At 48.8% G+C, this 22,040-nt stretch overlaps 2 protein-coding genes across 2 annotated transcripts; both read left to right on the top strand.

Annotated features, from left to right (window-relative positions):
- Nucleotides 1–3,296: 3,296 nt before the first annotated feature.
- RAB13 (RAB13, member RAS oncogene family) lies at nt 3,297–12,407 on the top strand (the record flags this gene model as incomplete). Its single annotated transcript, XM_080690685.1, has 8 exons — nt 3,297–3,420; nt 6,500–6,560; nt 7,761–7,821; nt 9,130–9,207; nt 9,286–9,375; nt 9,456–9,521; nt 10,634–10,687; nt 12,195–12,407. 8 exons carry the CDS (start codon nt 3,297–3,299, stop codon nt 12,270–12,272), a joined length of 612 nt encoding a protein of 203 aa, XP_080546811.1. The 3' UTR covers nt 12,273–12,407.
- Nucleotides 12,408–14,876: 2,469 nt separating this feature from the next.
- On the top strand, nt 14,877–20,025 carry JTB (jumping translocation breakpoint; the record flags this gene model as incomplete). Its single annotated transcript, XM_080692528.1, has 5 exons — nt 14,877–14,974; nt 15,063–15,100; nt 15,894–15,976; nt 18,980–19,059; nt 19,869–20,025. The coding sequence occupies exons 1-5, from the start codon at nt 14,895–14,897 to the stop codon at nt 20,023–20,025; spliced, it is 438 nt and encodes a 145-aa protein (XP_080548654.1). The 5' UTR covers nt 14,877–14,894.
- Nucleotides 20,026–22,040: the final 2,015 nt, after the last annotated feature.

Raw genomic sequence — 22,040 nt, forward strand, 5'->3', positions numbered from 1 at the left:
TATCTCCACCTCCCAAGCACGGAGATTACAAGCGTGCGCCACCACACCCGGCTCGCACGCACCTTTTTTATGGATGTACAGGTTAATATCTGTGGGGGGACAGGGAAGGGAGGGAATTGTGTGGGAAGTTGGGGAGGGCTAAATGAGTGATGTGTGCATGTATGCCCCTACCATGTTGTACTCCATGAAGATGACTGACTACAATGCACCCATATGAAAAAAAAATTAAAAATGGCAGGCATGGTGGCACACACTTATAATTCTAGTACTTGAGAGGCTGAGACAAGAGGATCGCAGGTTCACCAGCCTCAGCTACTGAGTGAGACCCTCTGCAATTTAATGAGACCCTGTTTCAAAATAAAAAGAACAAGCCGGGCGTGGTGATGCACGCTTGTAATCCCAGCATTTGGGAGGCTGATATAGGAAGATCGCTGTTTACTGCCAGCCTCAGATACTTAGGCCCTTTGCAACTCAGCGAGACCTGTTTCAAAGTAAAGAGTAAAAGTAAGGCTAGGGGTATAGCTCGGAGGTAGAATGTTCCTGGGTTCCATCCCAGTACCACAATCAATCAATAAAGAAAGAAAGAAAGAAAGAAAGAAGAACAAACCAGATATGGTGGCGCACACTTGTAATCCCAGCGTTTGGGAGGCTGAGACAGGAGACTCCAGGTTCGCGGACAGCCTCAGCCACTTAGGCCCTTTGCAACTCAGTGAGACCTTGTTTCAAACAAAGAATAAAAAATAGGGCTGGGGGTGTATCTTGGAGGTAGAATGCCCTTGGATTCCATCCCCAGACCCAAAAGAAGGAAAGAAAGAAAGGAAGAAAGAATAAAAAATCAAGCTGGGGCGTCGCTCAGAGGTAGACTGTCCAGTTTCCATCCTCAGTACTGCAGAAAATAAATAAATAAATAAATACGACAAACAAAACTTTCCGTTATGGGGCCAGAGTATTTGGGTTTCAGATATTGGTGTGTTTGCGCATGCGTAGAGAAGCTATCTCGAGGTAGGGAACCCAGGTCTGAACGTGAGACTCACTTGTTTCCTGTCCCTAATACACAGAGCCTGAAGGCAGTTCTCTGCAATAGTTCTGGTGCTCCCGTGGCTTGATGGAGACCTGCCATGTGAGAGCAGGCTTGGAATCGTCCACTAGCGCTGTCACGTCCGCATTCAAAAAGCTGCAGTACTAGCCGGGCGCAGTGGCGCACACTTGTAATCCCGGCATTCGAGAAGCAGAGATCAGAGGATCACGGTTCATGGCCAGCCTCAGCTACTTAGTGAGGTCCTTTGCAACTCAGTGAGACCCTGTATCAAAATAAATAATAAAAACATAGGGCTGGGGGTGTAGCCCGGATGTAGAATGCCCCTGGGTTCCATCCCCAGTACCACCAAAAAAAAAAAAAAAAAAAAAAATAGGGCTGGGTGTAGCTCGGAGGTGGTGGAATTCCCATGGGTTCGATGCCTGGTATCATGCACACACACCCACAAAATGATGGCCTTTAGTCCCAATTTCTGTCCCTGAGCTATGCGGTGAGAGAGTGACACACAAGATCCAGAAGGAAGTTCCATTTAAGCCCGGGAATATATCTGGAGGTAGGCTGCTTGTGTCTGTTTTGGGGATCCTGGGGCTGATTCTGTACTATAGTTTTAATTTTCCTGGTCTTCCACCAGGGGGCAGACCGACTCCACAATAACCCCTACCTCTGCGCATTTCACTTTTTGGTACTGGGAATTGAGACCCAGAGGCATGCTACCTCCAAGCTACACCCCCAGACGGATTTTATTTCTCATTTAGAAACAGGGTCTCGCTAGGTTGATACGAGTCTCACTGCAATCCTACTGTCTCAGCCTCTCAAGTTCTAGAATTACAAGTGTGCAACACTCTGCCCTGCTTGGGCATTCCACTGTGTGTGTGTGGGGGGGGGGGGAGTACTGGGGGGGAACCCGGGGACTTTCTACCTCTGGGCTATACTCCAAGACTTATTTTGTGTTTTATTTGGAAACAGGGTCTCACTAAGTTGCTGAGAGCCTCACTAAGTAGCTGAGGCTGGCTTTGAACTCAACTTCACGATCCTCCTGTCTCAGCCTCCCAAGCGCTGGGGTCACCAGCGTTCGCTCGGCTCATTCCACTTTTTTGAAAAGGAGATGAGCTGAATCACTAACATTCGAATCCTAGAGCTGCCTCCGGGCGTGGTGGCGGACGCTTGTAATCCTAGCACTTGGGAGGCTGAGACAGGACTGCACAGGTTCGAAGCCAGCCTCAGCTACTTAAGTGAGGCTCTCTGCAACTTAGTGAGACCCTGTTTCCAATTAAAGTATAAAATAGGTCTGGGAGTATAGCCCAGAGGTAGAAAAGCCAATGGGTTCCATCTCCAGTACCACAAAAAATAAATAAAAAATAATAATAATTCTAGGGCTGTCTAATCTAGCTCAGCCCAGAATGCTCCTAGCTTCCATGAACAGCACCTCGAAAAATCAGTCTCTAATTTTTGTTATTTTTCAGTGTTATCTCCACCTCCATCCTTATTGGCAAAATTCTTTCCCCTTGCCTTCTAAGTCTTACCCTGGTCAATTTTTTTTTTTTTCTCCAAGTACTGGGGATAGAACTCAGGGGCCTTCTACCTCCAAGCTACACCCCCAGCCCTATTTTTAATTCTTTATTTTGAAAGAGGGTCTTACCGAGTGGCCTCACTAAGTAGTAGCTGAGGCTGTCCAAGGCTGTCCGAGAACTGTGATCCTCCTGTCTCAGCCTCCCAAATGTTGGGATTACAAGCGTGTCCCATCACGGCCCGTTTTCCCCTGGTCATCTTGGTTAAACTTCCACTTCCTGTCACCCCAGCCTCTCTGGCCTCAGAATAGAAAAGTGAGCGAGGTAGCCGGGCGTAGTGGCGGGTGGGGAGGCTGAGACAGGAGGATCACACAGGTTCGAAACCAGCCTCAGCTACTTAGTGAGGCTCTCAGCAACTTAGCGAGACCCTGTTTCCAAATAAAGAATAAAAAATAGGGCTGGGGGTGTATCTCGGAAATAGAAGGCCCCTGGGTTCCATCCCCAGTACTACAAAATGAAATAAATAAAAAGGCTGCGGGGAATTGCAGGGAGAGGCGGCCTGCGGGGCTGAAGCAGAGCCCGGAGGACCCCGGGAGGCGCGGCGGGCAGGGGCGGAGCGAGCCGGGGGAGGGCCGCCTCTCCTCTTTCCCGGAGCCGGGCGGAGAGGGCGGAAAACTTCCTGGCCGGGCTCCGGGAGGGACGCCGGGTCCGCCGCCGTCCAGGCCCGCCTCCCAGCGCCCCCGGTGTCCGCCATGGCCAAAGCCTACGACCACCTCTTCAAGCTGCTGCTGATCGGCGACTCGGGGGTGGGCAAGACTTGTCTGATCATTCGCTTCGCAGAGGACAGCTTCAACAGCACCTACATCTCCACCATCGGTGAGTCCCCAGGCGGCGGAGCCCCTGCCCCTGACTCCCTGATCCTGGGTCACCAGGGACCGAGTCTTAGGGGGAGCTCCGAAACTCCAGGCGCTGGCCCCTGCCTCGGACCCGCCCTCGTGCAGGGCTCTGGAAGGTCCCCTCCGCTCCCCAGGCCTCCCTCCCGGTCACTTTTTTTTTTTTTTTTTTTTTTGTACTGGGGATGGAACCCAGGGGCATTCTGCCTCCAGGCTACACCCCCAGCCCTATTTTTATTTTTATTCTTTATTTGGAAACAGGGTCTCACTGACTTGCAACGGGCCTCACTAAGTAGCTGAGGCCATCCTCGAACCACATCCTCCTGTCTCAGCCTCCCGAGTGCTGGGATTACAAGCGTGCGCCACCACGCCTGGCTCCGGTCACTCTTCAGTTGCCGGCCCCTCCACTCTTTTACTCCTGCGTGTCTCCCCAAATTCACAGGAGCCCTTCTCTCTTCCCACCTGGATCCACCTAAAACTCTCTCCATCCCCTCTGCCCAGGTCCTATCCCTCTAACCCCCCACATCTGTCTCCCAGCTCTGCCTGCCCGCTGGCTTCTGTCCCCCTGAGCGTCCAGCTCAAGCCCTGCACCCTGATCTCACCTTCCGAGTGTGCCCCAGGCCCCTGCCCTCTGCTTCACAGTGGACATGTATGTGTTCGTGGAACAGGGTGGCCGGTGTGCTCACCACTGACCAGGAACCAGCAAAGGCCAGTGGGGAAGGTTGCAGTCAGGGGACTTTTGGGGTCTCTGAGTCAGCCTGGTGACTCACCCCACCCTGGGGCCCCAACAGGCCTGGGGGAGCTGTCCAATCTCCACTAAGAACATCATCTCCCTGCCTCCTGTCTTCCTCCTTCACCCCCTCTGGCTTGGGAAGTAAGACTGGGAAAGTATCCAGAAAATTCCAGTTATGAGTACTTGGGAGGCTGAGAGGGAGGATCTCATGTTCAAGGCCAGCCTCAGCCACTTAGTGAGACTCTTGTTTCAAATTTTAAAAAAAGAGCCAGGTGTGGTGGCACACGCTTGTAATCCCTGCATTCGGGAGGCTGAGACAAGAGGATCATGGTTTATAGACAGCCTCAGCTACTTAGGCCCTTTGCAACTCAGTGAGACCCTGTTTCAAAAGAAAGAATAAAAATAGGGCTGGGGGTATAGCTTGGAGGCAGAATGCCCCTGGGTTCCATCCCCAATATTGCAAAAAAAAAAGAAAAAGAAAAAGAAAAGAAAGAAAGGAAGAAAGAAAGAGAAAGAAAGAAAGAAAGAAAGAAAGGAAAAAGAAAAAAGAAGCCAGGTGTGGTGGATATTTGTAATCCCAGCATTCAGGAGACTGATACCAGAGGATCATGGTTTGCACCAGCCTCAGCTACTTAGAGAGGCCCTTCGCAACTCAGGGAGACACTGTTTCAAAAAAATCAAAAGATTAAAAAAAAAATAGGGCTAGGGGGTGTAGCTTGGAGTTATAATGCCCCTGGGTTCCATCCCCAGTACTGCGAAAAGAAAAGAAAGAAAGGAAAGAAAGAAAGAAAGAAAGAAAGAAAGAAAGAAAGAAAGAAAGAAAGAGGAAAAGGGCTGAGGGGTTATAACTTGGAGGTAGAATGCCCTGGGTTTAATCCCAAGGTCTACACAGGAACGAAAAATAAATAAATAATAAAATGGTGCTGGGTGTGTGGCTCGGAGGTAGAACGCCCCTGTGTTCCATCCCCAGCACCAGCACCAAAACATAAAAAGAAAATCCTAGTTATAAAGGGAAATGCTACACCGGGTGTGGTGGCGCACGCTGTGATCCCAGCATTTGGGAGGCTGAGACCTGGAGGACTGTGGTTCACGGACAGCCTCAGCTACTTAGTGAGGCCCTCTGCAACTCAGTGAGACCCTGTTTAAAAATAAAGAATGAAAAATAGGGCAGGGGGTGTAGCTCAGAGGTAGAATGCCCCTGGGTTCCATCTCCAGACCCGCAAAATAAATAAATAAGTAAATAAATAAATAAATAAATAAAGAGAAATGCTGCTCTCAGGTAATTGTCTCAGGAGGAATCCTATTTGGCCTTAAAGGTCTTAGTTATAAGCCTGGGCTACCAGTCAATTTCCATGGACTGGACTGGCTGCCTTTCCCTTACTCATTACTCTGTTTCATCAGGAGGGCCTTAGAGTACTGACTGTACAGGATTCTAAGAACACAGATGCCCTGCACGGTGGTGCACCTGTGTTCCCAGTACTTGGGATGCTGAAACAGGAGGGTCGCAGGTTTGAAGCCACCCTCAGCAACTTAATGAGGCCCTCTGCAACTTAGCAAGACCCTGATTCAAAAGAACAATAAAGCCGGGTGTGGTGGCGCACACTTGTAATCCCAGCATTTGGGAGGCTGAGACAGAAGGATCGTGGTTCGTGGCCAGCTTTGGCTACCTAGTGAGGAGGCCCTTAGCAACTCAGTGAGACCATCTTTCCAAATAAAAAATAAAAAACGGGGTTGGGGGTGTACCTCGGAAGTAGAATGCCCATGGGTTCTAACCCCAGTACCAAAAGAAAAAAAAGAAAGAAAGAAAGAAAGCCAGCCAGCCAGGCATGGTTGCACACACTTGTAATCCCAACATTCAGGAGGCAGAGACAGGAGGATCACAGTTCTCGACCAGCCTTAGGTACTTAGTGAGGCCCTCTGCAACTCAGTGAGACCTTGTTTCAAAATAAAGAATAAGGGCCGGGAATGGTGGCACACGCTTGTAATCCCCAGGCTTGGGAGGCGGAGACAGGAGGATCGTGCTGGTTCAGAGCCAGCCTCGCTGGCTTAAGAGACCCTGTTTCCACATAAAAAAAGTAAAAAAATAGGGCTGGGAGTGGAGCCCGTGGGAGTGTATCCCGGAGGTAGAAGGGCTTCCAGGAACCCCAGTACCACCAAAAAAAAAAAGAATAAAAAAAAATAAGGCTGGAGATGTAGGTCAGAGGTAGAATGCCCCTGGGTTCAATGCCCAGTACAAAAAAAAAAAAGAGGTTTCTCCCTGACGTGCCTGTCCTGCAGAATTATTCACACACGCACACCCTCTACTTCACTGCACATCTTCCACCCCTAGGAATTGACTTCAAGATCCGCACCGTGGACATAGACGGGAAGAAGATTAAGCTGCAAGTGTGGTGAGTGACGTCCCGATGGGCCAGCCTGCCCGCCACTGCCCTCCGCACTCTGCGGGCTCTCCCCTGGCGCCAGCGCCTGGCCTCCTCTGGGCTCCGGCTGCCTTTCTCTCTGCCAGCTCAGCCATTCCTGGTCTCCCACCCCTGCCAGCCTGTGGGTGACTCTGGCCTCCCCGGGACCAGAGTCTTTGCTGAACTCCACAACGAACGTCCGCTGAGCTGTGATGTGGAAACAGGTTCTAAGAAGTGATAAGTAGCGGAAATTAAGATTCGAGCCAGGCGTGGTGGTGCACACTTGTCATCCCAGCATTCGGGAGGCTGAGACCGGAGGATCGTGGTTCGAGGACAGCCTCAGCTACTTAGTGAGGCCCTCTGCAACTCAGTCAGACCCTGTTTCAAAATAAAGAATGCGGGTGTAGTTCAGAGGGAGAACGCCCTGGGTTCCATCCCCAGACCCGCAAAAAAAAAAAAAAAAAAAAAAAAAAAAAAAAGAATCAAGATTTGACTTCCTTAGCATGCCTTAAGCCAGCTACACAGTACAGGAGGATCGCAAGTTCGAGGCCAGCCTCAACAAGTTTAGAGAGCCTTTCGGCAATTACTAAGTGTGTCACCATGCCCTACAGGCCCAGCGGCCTTCATTGTCTCTGTTGCTTTACTGGGGACAGAACCCAGGAGAATCTCCATCCAAGAGACACCCCCAGCCGGGCGTGGTGGCGCACGCTTGTAATCCCCACGCTTGGGAGGCAGAGACAGGAGAGGAGGATCGCGCCGTTCGAAGCCAACCGCGCTGGCTTACGAGACCCTGTTTCAAAATATTAAAAAAAAAAATAGGTCTGGGAGTGTAGCCCGGAGGTAGATGGGCTTCCAGGAACCCCAGTACCACCAAAAAAAAAAAAAAAGAGACACCCCCAGCCCTATTTTTTTTCCTACTGGGGGTGGAACCCAGGTGCCTTCTACCTCCAGGCTACACTCCCAGACCTATTTTAAATTTTATTTGTAAACAGAGTCTCACTAAGTTGCTGAGAGCTTCACTAAATAGATGAGGCTGGCTTCGAACCTCGGAAATCCTCCTGTATCAGCCTCCCAAGTACTGTATTACAAGCATGTGCCACTGTGCCTGGTTTGCAAAAGCTGAGTTCTTAGGTGGGGCAGTTCTCCCATTGGCCTTTCTAACCCACCCTGTGAAACCTCTGCCTTCATCAGGGACACGGCTGGCCAAGAGCGATTCAAGACAATCACCACTGCCTATTACCGTGGGGCCATGGTAAGATGTTTGGTTCTGGCCGAGGGCGGGAGATTTATGAGTACAAGGGTCAGGGTTTGGGACAGGGAAACGTGGAGTACACAGTTGCGCAATGTCCCCACATGGTCTAGTATCCACCTGCGACGTCACGGGGCGCTGTCTTGCAGCATCCTGGCGTGGGGTCTAAAATGGAAAGGGGTCCAGTGGGGCATGGGGGCCCACGCTTGTCATCCTGGCATTCGGGAGGCTGAGACAGTAGGATCCAGGTTCACGGACAGCCTCAGTTACTTAATGAGGCCCTTTGCAACTCAGTGAGACCCTGTTTCAAAAATTTTTTAAAAGATCCAGGTATCGTGGTACACACTTATAATCCCTGCGCTTGGGAGGCTGAGACAGGAGATCACACAGGTTCGAAGCCAGCATCCACTATTTAGTGAGGCTCTCAGCAACTTAGTGAGACCCTGTTTCAAAATAAAATATAAAATAGGTCCAGGGTGTAGCTCGGAGGTAGAGGCTCCTGGGTACTATCCCCAGGACCAAAAATAAAATAAAATAAAGACTAAAAAAAGCTGGGCGTGGTGGCGAATGCTTATAATCTCAGCATTCAGGAGGATGAGACAGGAGGATTGTATAAGTTCGAAGCCAGCCTCAGCTACTTAGTGAGGCCCTGTACAACTCAGTGAGACCCTGGTTCAAAATAAAGAATAAAAAATAGGGCAGGTGGGGTGTAACTCAGAGGTCAAATGCCCCTGGGTTCCATCCCCAGACCCCCCAAAAAATAAATATATATATATAGAGAGAATAAATAGGGCTGGGGGTGTCTCTCAGAGGTATAATGCCCCTGGGTTCCATCCCCTGTACTACCAAAATAAATAAAGACTAAAAAATAGGGCTGGGGGTTGTAACTCAGAGGTCCAATGTCCCTGGGTCCCATATCTTGTCCTGCAAAAATTAATTAATTAAATAAATAAAAGAGGCCAGGCGTGGTGGCGCACGCTTGTAATCCCCGCGCTTGGGAGGCTGAGACAGGAGGATCGCACAGGTTCGAAGCCAGCCTCAGCTACTTAGTGAGGTTCTGGGCAACTTAGTGAGACTCTGTTTCCAAATAAAATATAAAATGGGTCTGGGAGTATAGCCCGGAGGTAGAAAGTCCCTGGGTTCTATCCCCAGTGCCACCAAAAATAAATAAAATAAAATAATAAAAAAAAATAGGGCTGGGATTGTAGTGAGTAAATAGAATGCCCTTGGGTTCGGTTCCCAGTACCACAAAAAATAAAAAAATAAATAAATAAATAAAACCATGATCCCACTGAACATTCCCACCCCCAGGGCATTATCCTGGTATATGACATCACCGATGAGAAATCCTTTCAAAACATACAGAACTGGATGAAGAGCATCAAGGAGGTACCGTCCTGCGGGAGGCGGTGGGGGAGGGATGGGCAGGACCCCTCCCCGGCTCCTCTCACCCTCCTGTGCCCCCAGAACGCCTCCGCTGGGGTGGAGCGCCTCCTGCTGGGGAACAAGTGCGACATGGAGACCAAGAGGAAGATCCAGAAGGAGCAGGCCGACCAGGTGAGGCCTGCGGGAGGGTTCCAGGACACCCGCGGGCACACGACCACAGGCCAACCTCTCCCTCCCATTGCCCCCTGCAGCTGGCTCGGGAGCACGGGATCCGGTTTTTTGAGACAAGTGCCAAGTCCAGTATGAACGTGGATGAGGTGAGACCCACGGCCCCGACCGCCAAGAGGTGGAGAATTTAAAGATAGATTCGCCCGGCGTGGTGGCGCACACTTGGAATCCCCGGCTAGGGAGGCTGAGACAGGAGGATCGCTGGTTCAAAGCCAGCCTCAGCTGGCTTAAGAGACCCTGTTTCCAAATAAAAATATAAAATGAGTCTGGGAGTGTAGCCCGGAGGTAGAAGAGCTTCCAGGAACCCCAGTACCACAAAAAAAAAAAAAAAAAAAAAAAAGGGCCAGAGCCGGGCGAGGTGACTCACATTTGTAATACCAGCATTTGGGAGGCTGAGACAGGAGGATTGTGATTCAAGGAAAGCCTCAGCTATTTAGCGAGATCCTTGGCAACTCAGTGAGACCCTGTTTCAAAATAAAGAATAAAAAATAGGGCAGGGGGTGTAGCTCAGGGTAGAATACCCCTGGGTTCCATCCCCAGTACCATACAAAGTCCTGAGATTACTGGTTTGTGCCACCATGCCTGGTTTATTTTTTTATTTTATTTTTTTGAGGTCTGGGATGGAACCCAGAGGCATTCAACCTCCGAGCTACACCCCCTGCCCTATTTTTTATTCTTTATTTTGAAACAGGGCCTCACTGAGTTGCAGAGGGCCTCAGTAAGTAGCTGAGGTTGTCCGCAAACCACCATCCTCCTATCTCAGCCTCCCGAATGCTGGGATCACAGGCGTGTACCACCATGCCCAGCTTATTTTTATTTTTTATTTGGAAACGGTCTCACTAAGTTGCAGAGGCTGTCTTTGAACCTGGGGTCCTCCTTTCTCAGCCTCCTGTAATGGGATCACAGGTGTGCACCACCATGCCTGCCTCTTTTCAGTCTTTGTTTTTTTTTTTTTTTTGGTGGTACTGGGGGTGGAACCCAGAGGCTTTCTACCTCCGGGCTACACTCCCAGACCTATTTTATTTGGAAAAAGGGTCTCACTAAGTTATTGAGAGCCCCACTAAGTAGCTGAGGCTGGCTTCGAACCTGTGCGATTCTCCTGTCTCAGCCTCCCAAGCACGGGGATTACAAGCGTGCACCACCACACTTTTCAGCGTGCGCCCGGCTCTTTTCAGTCTTTTCTGATTCATCTCTCCTTTAGGCTTTCAGTTCCCTGGCCCGAGACATCTTACTCAAATCAGGAGGACGGAGATTGGTGAGTTGGTGGCTCTGCTGGGCTGGGGACCACTAATTGTACGTGTGTTGGGGATAAAATAGAAGGTAGCCAAGCATGGTGGCACATGCTTGTAATCATAACCCTTTGGAGACTGAGACAAGGGAGCACAGGTTCGAGGACAGCCTCAGTAAATCGTTGAGACTGTCAGTAACCTAACAAGACCCATTTTCAAAACAATATAATAGAGCTGGGCATGGTGGCGCATGCTAGTAATCCCTGCGCTTGAGAGGCTGAGACAGGAGGATCGTACAGGTTCGAAGCCAGCCTCAGCTACTTAGTGAGGCTTTCAGCAACTTAGTGAGACCCTGTTTCCAAATAAAATAAATAAAAATATATATTAAAAAAAAAAGGTCTGGGAGTATAGCCCGGAGGTAGAGAGCCTCTAGGTTCAACACCCAGTACCACCAATAAATAAATAAAATAATAATAATATTAATAAAGGCTGGGCATGTAGCTCACAGGTTTTAGGACAGCTTCAGCAACTTAGCAAGGCTTTCAGCAACTTGGTGAGACCCTTTTCAAAATAAAGAATAAAATTAGTAGCTGGGTAATGGTAGCACACACTTGTAATCCCAGTACTTGGGAGGCTGAGACAGGAGGATCCCGGTTCGCAGCCAGCCTTAGTGAGACCCTTTGCAAATCAGTGAGACCCTGTTTCAAAATAAAGAATAAAAAATCAGGCTAGGGTAGAGATAGAATGCCCCTGGGTTTAATCCACAGCACCACAAAATAAAACATAAATGTAAAAAAAAAAAAAAAAAAAAAGCCAGACATGGTGGTGTACGGTTGTAATCCCAGCATTCAGGAGGCTGAGACAGAAGGATCACAGTTTGCAGACAGCTTCAGCCACTTAGTGAGGCCCTTTGCAACTCAGTGAGACCCTGCTTCAAAATAAAGAATAAAAAATAGGGCAGGGGGTATAGCTCAAAGATAGAATGTCCCTGCATTCAATCCATAGCTCCACAAAACAAAAAATAAAAAAAGCTGGTTGTGATGGCGCACACTTGTAATCCCAGCATTCGGGAGGCTGAGACAGGAGGACCATGTTTCACGGACAGGGTCAGCTACTTAGTGAGGCCCTTTGCAACTCAGTGAGACCCAGTTTCAAAATAAAGAATAAAAAATAGGTCTGGGGGCATAGCTCGGAGGTCGAATGCCCCTGGGTTCCATCCCCAGTGCTACAAATAAACAAACAAATAAATAAAAATAGGACTGGGGGGTATAGCTTGTGCTAGAATGCCAATCAGATAAACCTCCAGTACTGCTAAAATAAATAAATAAAATAGGTCTGAGAGTGTAGCTTGCTGGTAGAACATCCCCGGGTTCTGCCTGCGTACACACACACACACACACACACACACACACACACATACACACACACACACGTATTCACGGGGAGGTGCAGTGCTAAGAGTCGTTCCAGTGGGTGGGCTTCAGTTCCCAGCCTCCTGTCCCAACCCTGACCTGTGTCACCTCCTCCCTCTAGGGAAACAGCAACAGGCCTCCCGGCGCTGATCTGAAAACCTCGGACAAGAAGAGTGCCAACAAGTGCTCCCTGGGCTGAGTGGCTCTCCTGCCTCCGCCCGGAGCCTGGAGGCTGAACCCAGGGAGGCCGGGCTGCGTGGAGGCTGCGCCGGGGAGACACAGCAGAGGGACTTGGAGGGAAAGATGGGTTGGTGGTGAGAAGATGGAGAAGCGGAAAAAGGAAAAAGGCAGGAAAAAAAAGAAGGAAGCAGGGAGGGGGAGGAGGGAGAGGAGAGGACCCAGGAAGTGACAGAAGGGAGGAGGGAAGAGGACAGGGAAGAGGGATGAGAGGATGAATGGCCTCAGGCATCGGACTTTGCGTGGGTTTTCAGATCAAACATAAATGTAAATATATTGACTTATTTTGATACCGGGTCAGTTTTTGTGTCCTGCGAGAGACCGGCTCAGCACCGCTGAAGGGTTGCACTCTGCACGGTCTTTCTCAGTATTAAAGGCCACTGTTTGCACCAACGTCCACTGTTTGCACCAACGTCTGTCCCCCTGTTTGGGTAGCTTCATTACTGTCAGAATTGCTTTCCACTCATCCAATTCTTGCCTAGTCCAGGTGGTCGGTGCACCTGTCTAGCTGGGTCCCCCAGCCCTGCTCCAGCTTTTTTTCTTTTCTTTTTCTTTTCTTTTCTTTTCTTTTTTCTTTTCTTTTCTTTTTTTTTTTTTTCAGTACTGTGGATGGACCAAGTACCAGCTCTATTCCCCCCCACCCCTGTACTGGGGATCGAATCCCAGAGCATTCTACAGAGTTACACCCCTACCCCTATTTTTTATTCTTTATTTTTGAAACAGGGTCTCACTAGCCGAGTGTGGTGGCGCACACTTGTAATCTCAGCTTTCAGGAGGCGGAGACCAGCGCATCCTGGTTCCCAGACAGCCTCAGCTACTTAGGGAGGCCCTTCCCAAGTTAGTGAGATCTTGTTTCAAAATATGTAAAGACTAAGCCGGGTGTGGTGCCGCGCGCTTGTAATCCCAGCTCTTGGGAGGCTGAGGCACGAGGATCGCACAGGTTCGAAGTCAGCCTCATCTACTTAGTGAGGCTCTCAGCACTTTAGTGAGATCCTGTTTACAAATAAAATATAAAATAGGTCTAGGAATATGGCCCGGAGGTAGGAAAGCCCCTGGGTTCCACCCCCAGTACCACACAAAAGAAAAGACTAAAACTTAGGGCTGGAGGTGTGGCTCCAGCCTTTTGCAAAAAAAAAAAGGGCCTCACTGAGTTGCAAAGGACCTAAGTGGCTGAGGCTGTCCACGAACTGTGATCCTACAGTGTCCACCTCCCAAATGCTGGGATTACAAACGTATTCTTTCTTTCCTTTTTTCTTTTCTTTATTTGCAGTACTAGCGATAGAACCCAGGGGCCTTCCACTTCTGAGCTACAACTTTAGCCCTATTTTTATTCTTTTTTTTTTTTTTTTTTTGGTGGTACTGGGGAGTTCATGGAAACCCTTCTACCTCCGGGCTACACTCCCAGACCTATTTTATACTTTTTATTTGGAAACAGGGTCTCTTAAACCAGCGCGTCTGGCTTCGAACCTGCGCGATCCTCCTGTCTCCGCCTTCCAAGTGCGGGGATTACAAGCATGTGCCACCACTCCAGGCCCTATTTTTTTATTCTTTATTTTGAAACAGGGTCTCACTGAGTTGCAAAGGGCCTCACTAAGTGGCTGAGGCTGGCCGCGAACCGCGATCCTCCTGTCTCAGCCTCCCGAATGCTGCGATTACAAGCGTGCGCCACCACGCCCGGCTCCTTTGAAGTTTATTTTAAATACATGTCTTTACAATAAAAATTTAAAATAAATAAATAAATACATGTCTTTAGAGCCGATTACTTGTAGTTGGGAGGCTGAGACAAGAAGGATCCCAGGATCGCTGCTAGTCTCAGCAACTAACTATAACCTGTTTCAAAATAAAATAGGGTTGGAAGCTGGGCGTGGTGGCGCACTTTCATAATCCAGTGCTTGGGAGATCGCAAAGATTCGAAGCCAGCCTCAGCTACTTAGGCTCTCAGCAATTTAGACCCTATTTCCAAATAAAACAGAAAACAGGTCTGGGGGAAAGTCTCTGGGCTTCATCCTCAGCACCACAAAAGTAATAAAAAAATAAAATAGGGTTGGGGCCAAAAGAATAATTTTTAAAAAAAAGGACCTAAAGTCCCGGCAGGGCGACATACTGTCTTCATGCTCCCCCTCGCCCAAAACGGGCAAACAGGTGACTGCCCAGGGGGCAAGGAAGCAAAAGGACACACGACTCCAGAACACAAAACTTTCTGCGCTCCCGCAAGGGCTTCCGGGATCTCCAGGCCGCGGGGGGCGTGCCAATGGGCGGGGCCCCTCTGCGCAGGCGCAGTGACGCCCGGTAGCCGCCCAGCCTGCACTCGCTGTGGAAAACTACAAGTCCCAGGATCCTCCGCGCGCAGGATGGCGGCGCCGGGGGCGGAGGCCCAGGTGAGCGGATGCTAGGCCCCGAGCGCCGGGCAAAGGGATCTTGCGTCCCTGGAAATGCGTCTGGACTTTTCCCGTGTGGCCATGGCGTCATCCGGGTAGAGACTTTGCTCTTCCACGAGGAAGGGCGCTGAGCCGGAAGCCCCGGGAGCGCCGCGGGGGCACGGCCGCCCCAGGCCCCCGCCCGGCAGGTGCGGCCCGAGCGCTCCATGCCCGCGGGCGCGGGGAGGCGTGGCCCCCCGGGCGGCCGCCTGGGCTGGCTGCTCTGCGCGCTCGCCGTCCAGCTGTGGTAAGGAAGGCGGGGTGCGGGGCTGCGAGGCGGGGGCTCCCCGGGGTCCGCTTCCTAACGTTGCCTCTTCTCCCTCCCACCGCTGCAGCCACGCAGAAGCGTCCGTGCGGGAGGAGAAGCTGTCAGGTGGGTGATGTCAGAGGCCCGACAACCCCGGAGTTGGAATCCAGGGACATGCGACCCCGAGCTACACCCCTGCCCTATTTTTTTTTTTTTTTTAATTCTTTCTTTTGAAACAGGGTCTCACTGAGTTGCAGAGGGCCTCACTAAGTAGCTGAGGCTGTCCGTGAACCGTGATCCCCATCTCAGCCTCCCATATGCTGGGATTACAAGAGTGCGCCATTACGCCTGGCTCGCTCTTTCTTTCTTTCTTTCTTTCTTTCTTTCTTTCTTTCTTTCTTTCTTTCTTTCTTTCTTTATTGTGGTACTGGAGGTGGAACCCAGAGGCTTTCTACCTCCGGGCTATACTCCCAACCCTATTTTTATATTATTGTTTTGGAAACAGAGTCTCACTAAGTTGATGAGAGCCTCACTAAGTAGCTGAGGCTGGCTTCGAACCTGGGCGATCATCCTGTCTCCGCCTCCCAAGCGCGGGGATTACAAGGGTGCCCCACCACGCCTGGCTCTTATTCATTATTTTGAAACAGGGTCTCACTAAGTTGTTGAGAGTCTCACTAAGTACCTGAGGCTGGCCAAGAACCTGCGATCCTCCTGTCTCAGCCTCCCAAGTACCAGGATTCCAAGCGTGCACTACCACAGCTGGGTAACACCATAGATTTTACTATTTTCCTTGTATACGAAGATCACATATGGCACATGACATAAAATGAGGGCAAGTGCTTTGCTGGGAAGATGGATGCAGAGGGCCTTTGGGGGAAATGTTTTGGGAAGGGCCTGAGCTGGCATTTCTTTCTCCCAGTGAGCGCCTCAACTTTACCCTGCTGGCTGGTGGAAGAGTTTGTGGTGGCGGAAGAGTGTACACCGTGTTCTAATTTCCAGGCTGTGAGTATGTTTTCTCTCCCATATTTCTCACGTCTAAGACTAGTTTCATTAAGCATGCCTCCACGTGTGCCTTTCTTCTTTTACTTACAGTCTCATTATATGTCTAAACCAGAGCTTGTCTTCCCCCTGAAAACATGTCACTTTGTGTGTGTATCTGTCTTTCTTTCTCTCTCTCTCTCTCTCTCTCTCTCTCTCTCTCCCTCTTCTCTCTCTCCTCTCTCTCTCTCTCTCTGTCTCTCCCTCCCTCCCTCCCTCTCTCTCTCTCCCTCTCTCTGGTACTGGCGATTCTACCTCTGAGCTATACCCCCACCCTTGTTTTATTTTGAAACAGTGTCTCACTAGGTTGATGAGAGTCTCACTACTTGCTGAGGCTGGCCTTGAACCTGTAATCATCCTGTCTCAGCCTCCCAAGTACTGGGATTCCAAACACACACCGCCATACCTGGCTATTTTTATTTTGAAACAGGATCTTGCTACGTTGCTGAAACTAGCCCTAAACCTGTGATCCTTCTATTTGAGTCTCCCAAGTATTGGCATTACCAGCATGCGCTACAGTGCCAGGCAAACATGTCCTTTTCTTTTCAAGCTAATAGCAGTATTCAACTAATAACTGTGATCTGTTTTTTTGTTTTGTTTTGTTTTGTTTTTGAGGGGCATTGCTGGGGATTGAACCCAGAAGCATTCTACCTCTGAGCTACCTCTGAGCTAAACCTCCAGCCCGATTTTATTTTTATTTTATTTTTGAATTTTTATTTTATTTATTTATTTTTGTGGGTCTGGGGATGGAACTCAGTGGCATTCGACCTCCGAGCTATACCCCCTGCCCTGTTTTTATTCTTTATTTTGAAACAGGGTCTTACTAAGTTACGGAGGTCACTAAGTAGCTGAGGCCTCACTAAGTAGCTGAGGCTGTCCATGAACCGCAATCCTCCGGTCTCAGCCTCCCGAATGTTGGGATTACAAGTGTGAGCCACCACGCTTAGCTTATTCTTTATTTTATTTTATTTTTATTATTTATTATTTATTAATTAATTTTATTTTTGGTGGTACTGGGAGTGAAACCCAGGGGCTTTTCTATCTCTGGGGTACATTCCCAGACTTATTTTATACTTTATTTTGAAACAGGGTCTCACTAAGTTGCTGAGAGCCTCACACAGTAGCTGAGGCTGGATTCAAACCTGTGTGTTCCTCCTGTCTCATCCTCCTAAGCGCTGGGATTATAAGCCTGCGCCACCATGCCCGGCTTTTATTTTTAATTTTTATTTATATATTTATTTATTTATTATTATTATTATTATTTATTTTTTGGTGGTACTGGGGTTCCTGGAAGCCCTTCTACCTACGGGCTACACTCCCAGACCTATTTTTACATTTTTATTTGGAAACAGGGTCTCCTAAGCCAGCGCACGCGGCTGGCTTCGAACCTGCGCGATCCTCCTGTCTCTGCCTCCCAAGCGCGGGGATTACAAGCGTGCGCCACCACGCCCGGCCTATTTTTTTATTTTTATTTTTGGTGGTACTAGGGGTAGAACCCAGAGCCTTTTTACCTCCGGGCTATACTCCCAGACCTTTTATATTTTATTTGGAAACGGTCTCACAAGGTTGCTGAAAGCCTCACTAAGTAGCTGAGGCTGGCTTCGAACCTGCACAATCCTCCTGTCTCAGCCTCTCAAGCGCGGGGATTACAAGCGTGCGCCACCACGCCCAGCTTATTTTTAATTTTTAAATGGGGTCTTGCTAATTTGCTAAGAACCTTACTAAATTGCTGAAGCTGGCATCAAACCTGTAGTCCTAGCTGGGTGTTGTGCCACACGCTTGTAATCCCAGCATTTGGGAGGCTGAGACAGGATTGTGGTTCGCAGACAGCCTCAGCTACTTAGTGAAGCCCTCTGCAACTCAGTGAGACCCTGTTTCAAAATAAAACTAAAAACAGGGCTGAGGGTGTAGCTTGGAGGTAGAATGCTTCTGGGTTCCATTCCCAGTAGCGCAGAAAAACAAAAACAACCCTGCAGTCCTTCTGTTTCAGCCTCCCAAGTACTGGGATTACAAGCATGTACCACCGTGCCCGGCTTTTCTAACATATTTCTAATCTCATAACTGTTATCAAGCACAACTCTTTTTTTTAAAATTTTTGATACTGGGAATTGAATGTAGGGGCATTTTACCTTTGAGCTTTACCCCAGCCTTTTTTTGTGTGTGTGATACTGGGGATTAAGCCCAGGAGCCTTCTACCTCCAAGACACCCCCCAGCACTATTTTTATTTTTATTTTGAAAAAGAGTCTGGCTAGATTGGTGAGAATCTCACTGCTTGCCAAGGCTGTCCTCAAACCTGCAATCCTCGTGTCTCAGTCTCTCAAATACTGGGATTATAGGTGTGGGCCACCATGCCTGGCTCCTCTTATTCTTCCTCTCTCTCTTTCTCTCTTTCTTCTTGAAATAGGGTCTCCCACGCCGGGCGTGTTGGCGGGCATTTGTAATCTCAACATTCGGGAGGCTGAGGCAGGAGAATCCGTATTCGCGGACAGCCTCAGCTACTTAGTGAGGCCCTCTGCAACTCAGTGAGACCCTGTTTCAAAATAAAGAATAAAAAATAGGGCTGGTGGGTGTAGCTCGAGGTAGAATGCCCCTGGGTTCAATCCCCAGACCTGCAAAAAAAAAGAAAGAAAGAAAGAAAGAAAGAAGAAAGAAAGAAGAAAGAAAGAAAGAAAGAAAGAAAGGAAGAAAGAAAGAAAGAAAGAAAGAAAGAAAGAAAGAAAGAAAGAAAGGAAGAAAGAGGTCTCCCTGAGTTGCTGAGGGTCTTGCTAAGTCGCTGAGGCTGGTCTCAAGCCTGTCATCCTCTGGTCTCAGCCCCCACGTACTGAGATTACGAGCGTGCACCCGCCCATTTGGCTACATCAGAGCTCATTAGCTCTGAACATGCTGCTTAGGCCCTTGACCCCGCTGAAGTACAGCCTTCCTGTTCCTCCTGCTGCCTTTGCCTAACGGTTCTTTTCTCCTGGCAGAAAACCACCCCCGAGTGCGGTTCCACGGGGTATGTGGAGAAAATCACATGCAGCTCCTCCAAGAGGAGTGAGTTCAAAAGGTGAGGACGGTCTCTCATCTTGGACACTTGAGCCTGCGGCTTTCCGTAGATAGTTTCAGCTCTTCCTCCCGGTCCAGGGGCGGCCCAGCATCCTGGGCAGGGAAGAAACCTGGGGCTACATCACTCAAGCCCAAGTCCTACTTCTCCTCCTCGGCACTGTTATTGGTTGTATTTTCTCACCAATAAAAGTGGTTACTAGCCAGGCGTGGTGGCTCACGCTTGTCATCCCAGCGCTTGGGAGGCTGAGACAGGAGGATCACGCAGGTTCGAAGCCAGCCTCAGCTACTTAGTGAGGCTCTCAGCAACTTAGTGAGACCCTGTTTCCAAATAAAATAACAAAAAACAGGTCTGGGAGTATAGCCCGGAGGTAGAAAGCCTCTGTGTTCTACCCCCCAATACCACACACACAAAAAAAGTGGTTACTAGCCGGGTACAGTGGCGCACGCTTGTAATCCCAGCGTTTGGGAAGCTGAGACAGGAGGATCGCAGTTCACAGACAGCCTCAGCTACTTAGTGAGGCCCTCCACAACTTAGTGAGACCCTGTTTCAAAATAAAGAATAAAAAATAGGGCTGGGATGTAGCTCAGAGGTAGAATGCCCTTAGGTTCCATCCCCAGTACCGAAAAAAAAAAAAGCAAAAAACCTGGTTACTGTGAGTGCGCCTTATCTCCCCAGCTAATGTAAGCACATAGGCTGGCCCTGGCTTTCTCTTGCCTTTTGGATATTACTTGGCGGGCCTGACGCGGAAGGGAGATTGGAAGGAGAACCTGTCTGGCCTTCTGGGAGTAACTGTTCCTTCCTGCCCTCAGCTGCCGCTCGGCTCTGATGGAAGAACGCTTGTTCTGGAAGTTCGAAGGGGCCGTGGTGGGGGTGGCCTTGGTCTTCGCTTGCCTCGTCATCGCCCGGCAACGACAGCTGGACAGGAAGGCCCTGGAGAAGGTCCGGAAGCAAATTGAATCCATATAGCTACGTCCCCCTTTATCCTGGCTTTACCAGCCGGATCTCGGAGAGCGGAATGGACTGATTGTACCTTGGTTCTTTGGAGCCCTTTCCCCAGCTTCCTCTTCAGATCATTAACGAGCACAATAAAAAGTAAAATCGTGTCCTTCTCCTTACAGTAATTTGGTCTAGAGCAGGAAGTCATGGGGGCAGAGAGAGAAAGGAGGTGGTACTCTACCAGGCACCTACCACCTTCTCCGCTTTGATGACCAGTGTGTGTGTGTGTGTGTGTGTGTGTGTGTGTGTGTGTGTGTGTTTTACTGGAATTGAATCCAGAGGGCATTCTGGGTGACATCCCCAGCCATGTTTTTATTCTTTATTTTGAAACAGGGTCTCACTAAGTTGCAGAGGCTGGCTGTGAGCCTATGATCCTCCTGTCTCAGCCTCCCAAGTTCTGGGATTACAAACATGAACCACCATGCCTGGCTACCACTTTATTTTATTTATTTATTTTTTCTTTTAATTTTTTTTTTTTTTTTTTTTTTTTTTGGTGGTACTGGGGTTCCTGGAAGCCCTTCTACTTCCGGGCTACACTCCCAGACCTATTTTATACTTTTTTATTTTTGGAAACAGGGTCTCTTAGCCAAAGCAGCTGACTTCGAACCTGCACGATCCTCCTGTCTCTGCCTCCCAAGCGCGGGGATTACAAGCGTGCGCCACCACGCCCGGCTTAAATTTTTTTTTATTGGTGCATTATATTCAAACATCATATTGGGGTAAAAAACTTGTGTGTACAAACATGTACTCATCGCTGATTTAACCCCTACCCAATTCCCACCCCATTCCCTCCCCGTCCCTCCCTCCCTTGCTTGGCTTAGTGATTGACTTCGATATATTTAAGTACATTGTGTGTTTTAGAGATTTTCCTCTTCCCCCTCCTTTCTCCTCCTTTAGGTTGTCTTGTTTGCTCCTCTATAGGATTTCCTCTTTCAAGAGTTCCTCCTTTGACCCATTTCTCCCTAACTCTCACATATTAGGGAAAGCATCTGATTTCTTATTTTTTGTGACTGACTAATCTCACTTAGCATAATGTCCTCCAGTTCCATCCATTTCCCTGAAAATGATGTAGTTGAGTTTTTTTTGATGGCTGAGTAAAATTCCATTGTGTACATATCCCACAGTTTTGTAATCCATTCATCTGTTGATGGACATCTTGGCTGGTTCCATAGTTTGGCTATGGTGAATTGTGCAGCTATGAACATAGATACACATGCATTCGTTTGGTAGTTTGGTTTCTTTTCTTTTGGGTAGATACCCAGAAGTGGTATTGCTGGATCATATGGTAGATTTGTTCCCATTCTTCTGAGGATTCTCCATACTGTTTTCCAAAGTGGTTGCACTAATGTGCAATCCCACCAACAATGTCTTAGAGTTCCCTCTTCTCCACATCCTCGCCAGCATCTGTTGTTGTTTGTGTTTTGAATGACTGCCATTCTAGTTGGAGTTAGGTGAAATCTCAGGGTAGTTGTGATTTGCATCTCTCTGATTGCCAATGATGTTGAGCATTTTTTCATGCATTTATTGGCCATTTGAATTTCTTCTTTTGTGAAGTGTCTATTTAGTTCCTTTGCCCATTTTGTTATTGGATGCTTTGTTTTCTTAGTGTTGAGTTTCTTGAGTTCTCTGTATATTCTAGGTATTAGTCCTCTATCGGAGGGGTAGGTGGCAAAAATCTTCTCCCATTCAGTTGGCTCTCGATTGAGGTTCTTGATAGTTTCCTTTGCTGAACAGAAGCTCTTCAGTTTCATGCAATCCCATGTATTGATTCTCCTTTTAATTTGTTGTGCCTTTGGGGTCTTATTGAGGAAATGTTTGTCTGTGCCTATGTGTTGTAGTGTTGGACCTATGCCCTCTTCAAGGAGCTTCAAAGTCTCTGGTTTAATTTCCAAGTCTTTGATCCATCGTGAGTTGACTTTTGTAGAGGGTGAAAAAGTGGGATTAATTTCCAATTTTCTGCATATGGTTAACCAGTTTTGCCAACA

This window comes from Muscardinus avellanarius (assembly GCF_963383645.1).
Source record: "Muscardinus avellanarius genome assembly, chromosome: 3".
In the NCBI taxonomy this organism is placed as follows: domain Eukaryota; kingdom Metazoa; phylum Chordata; class Mammalia; order Rodentia; family Gliridae; genus Muscardinus; species Muscardinus avellanarius.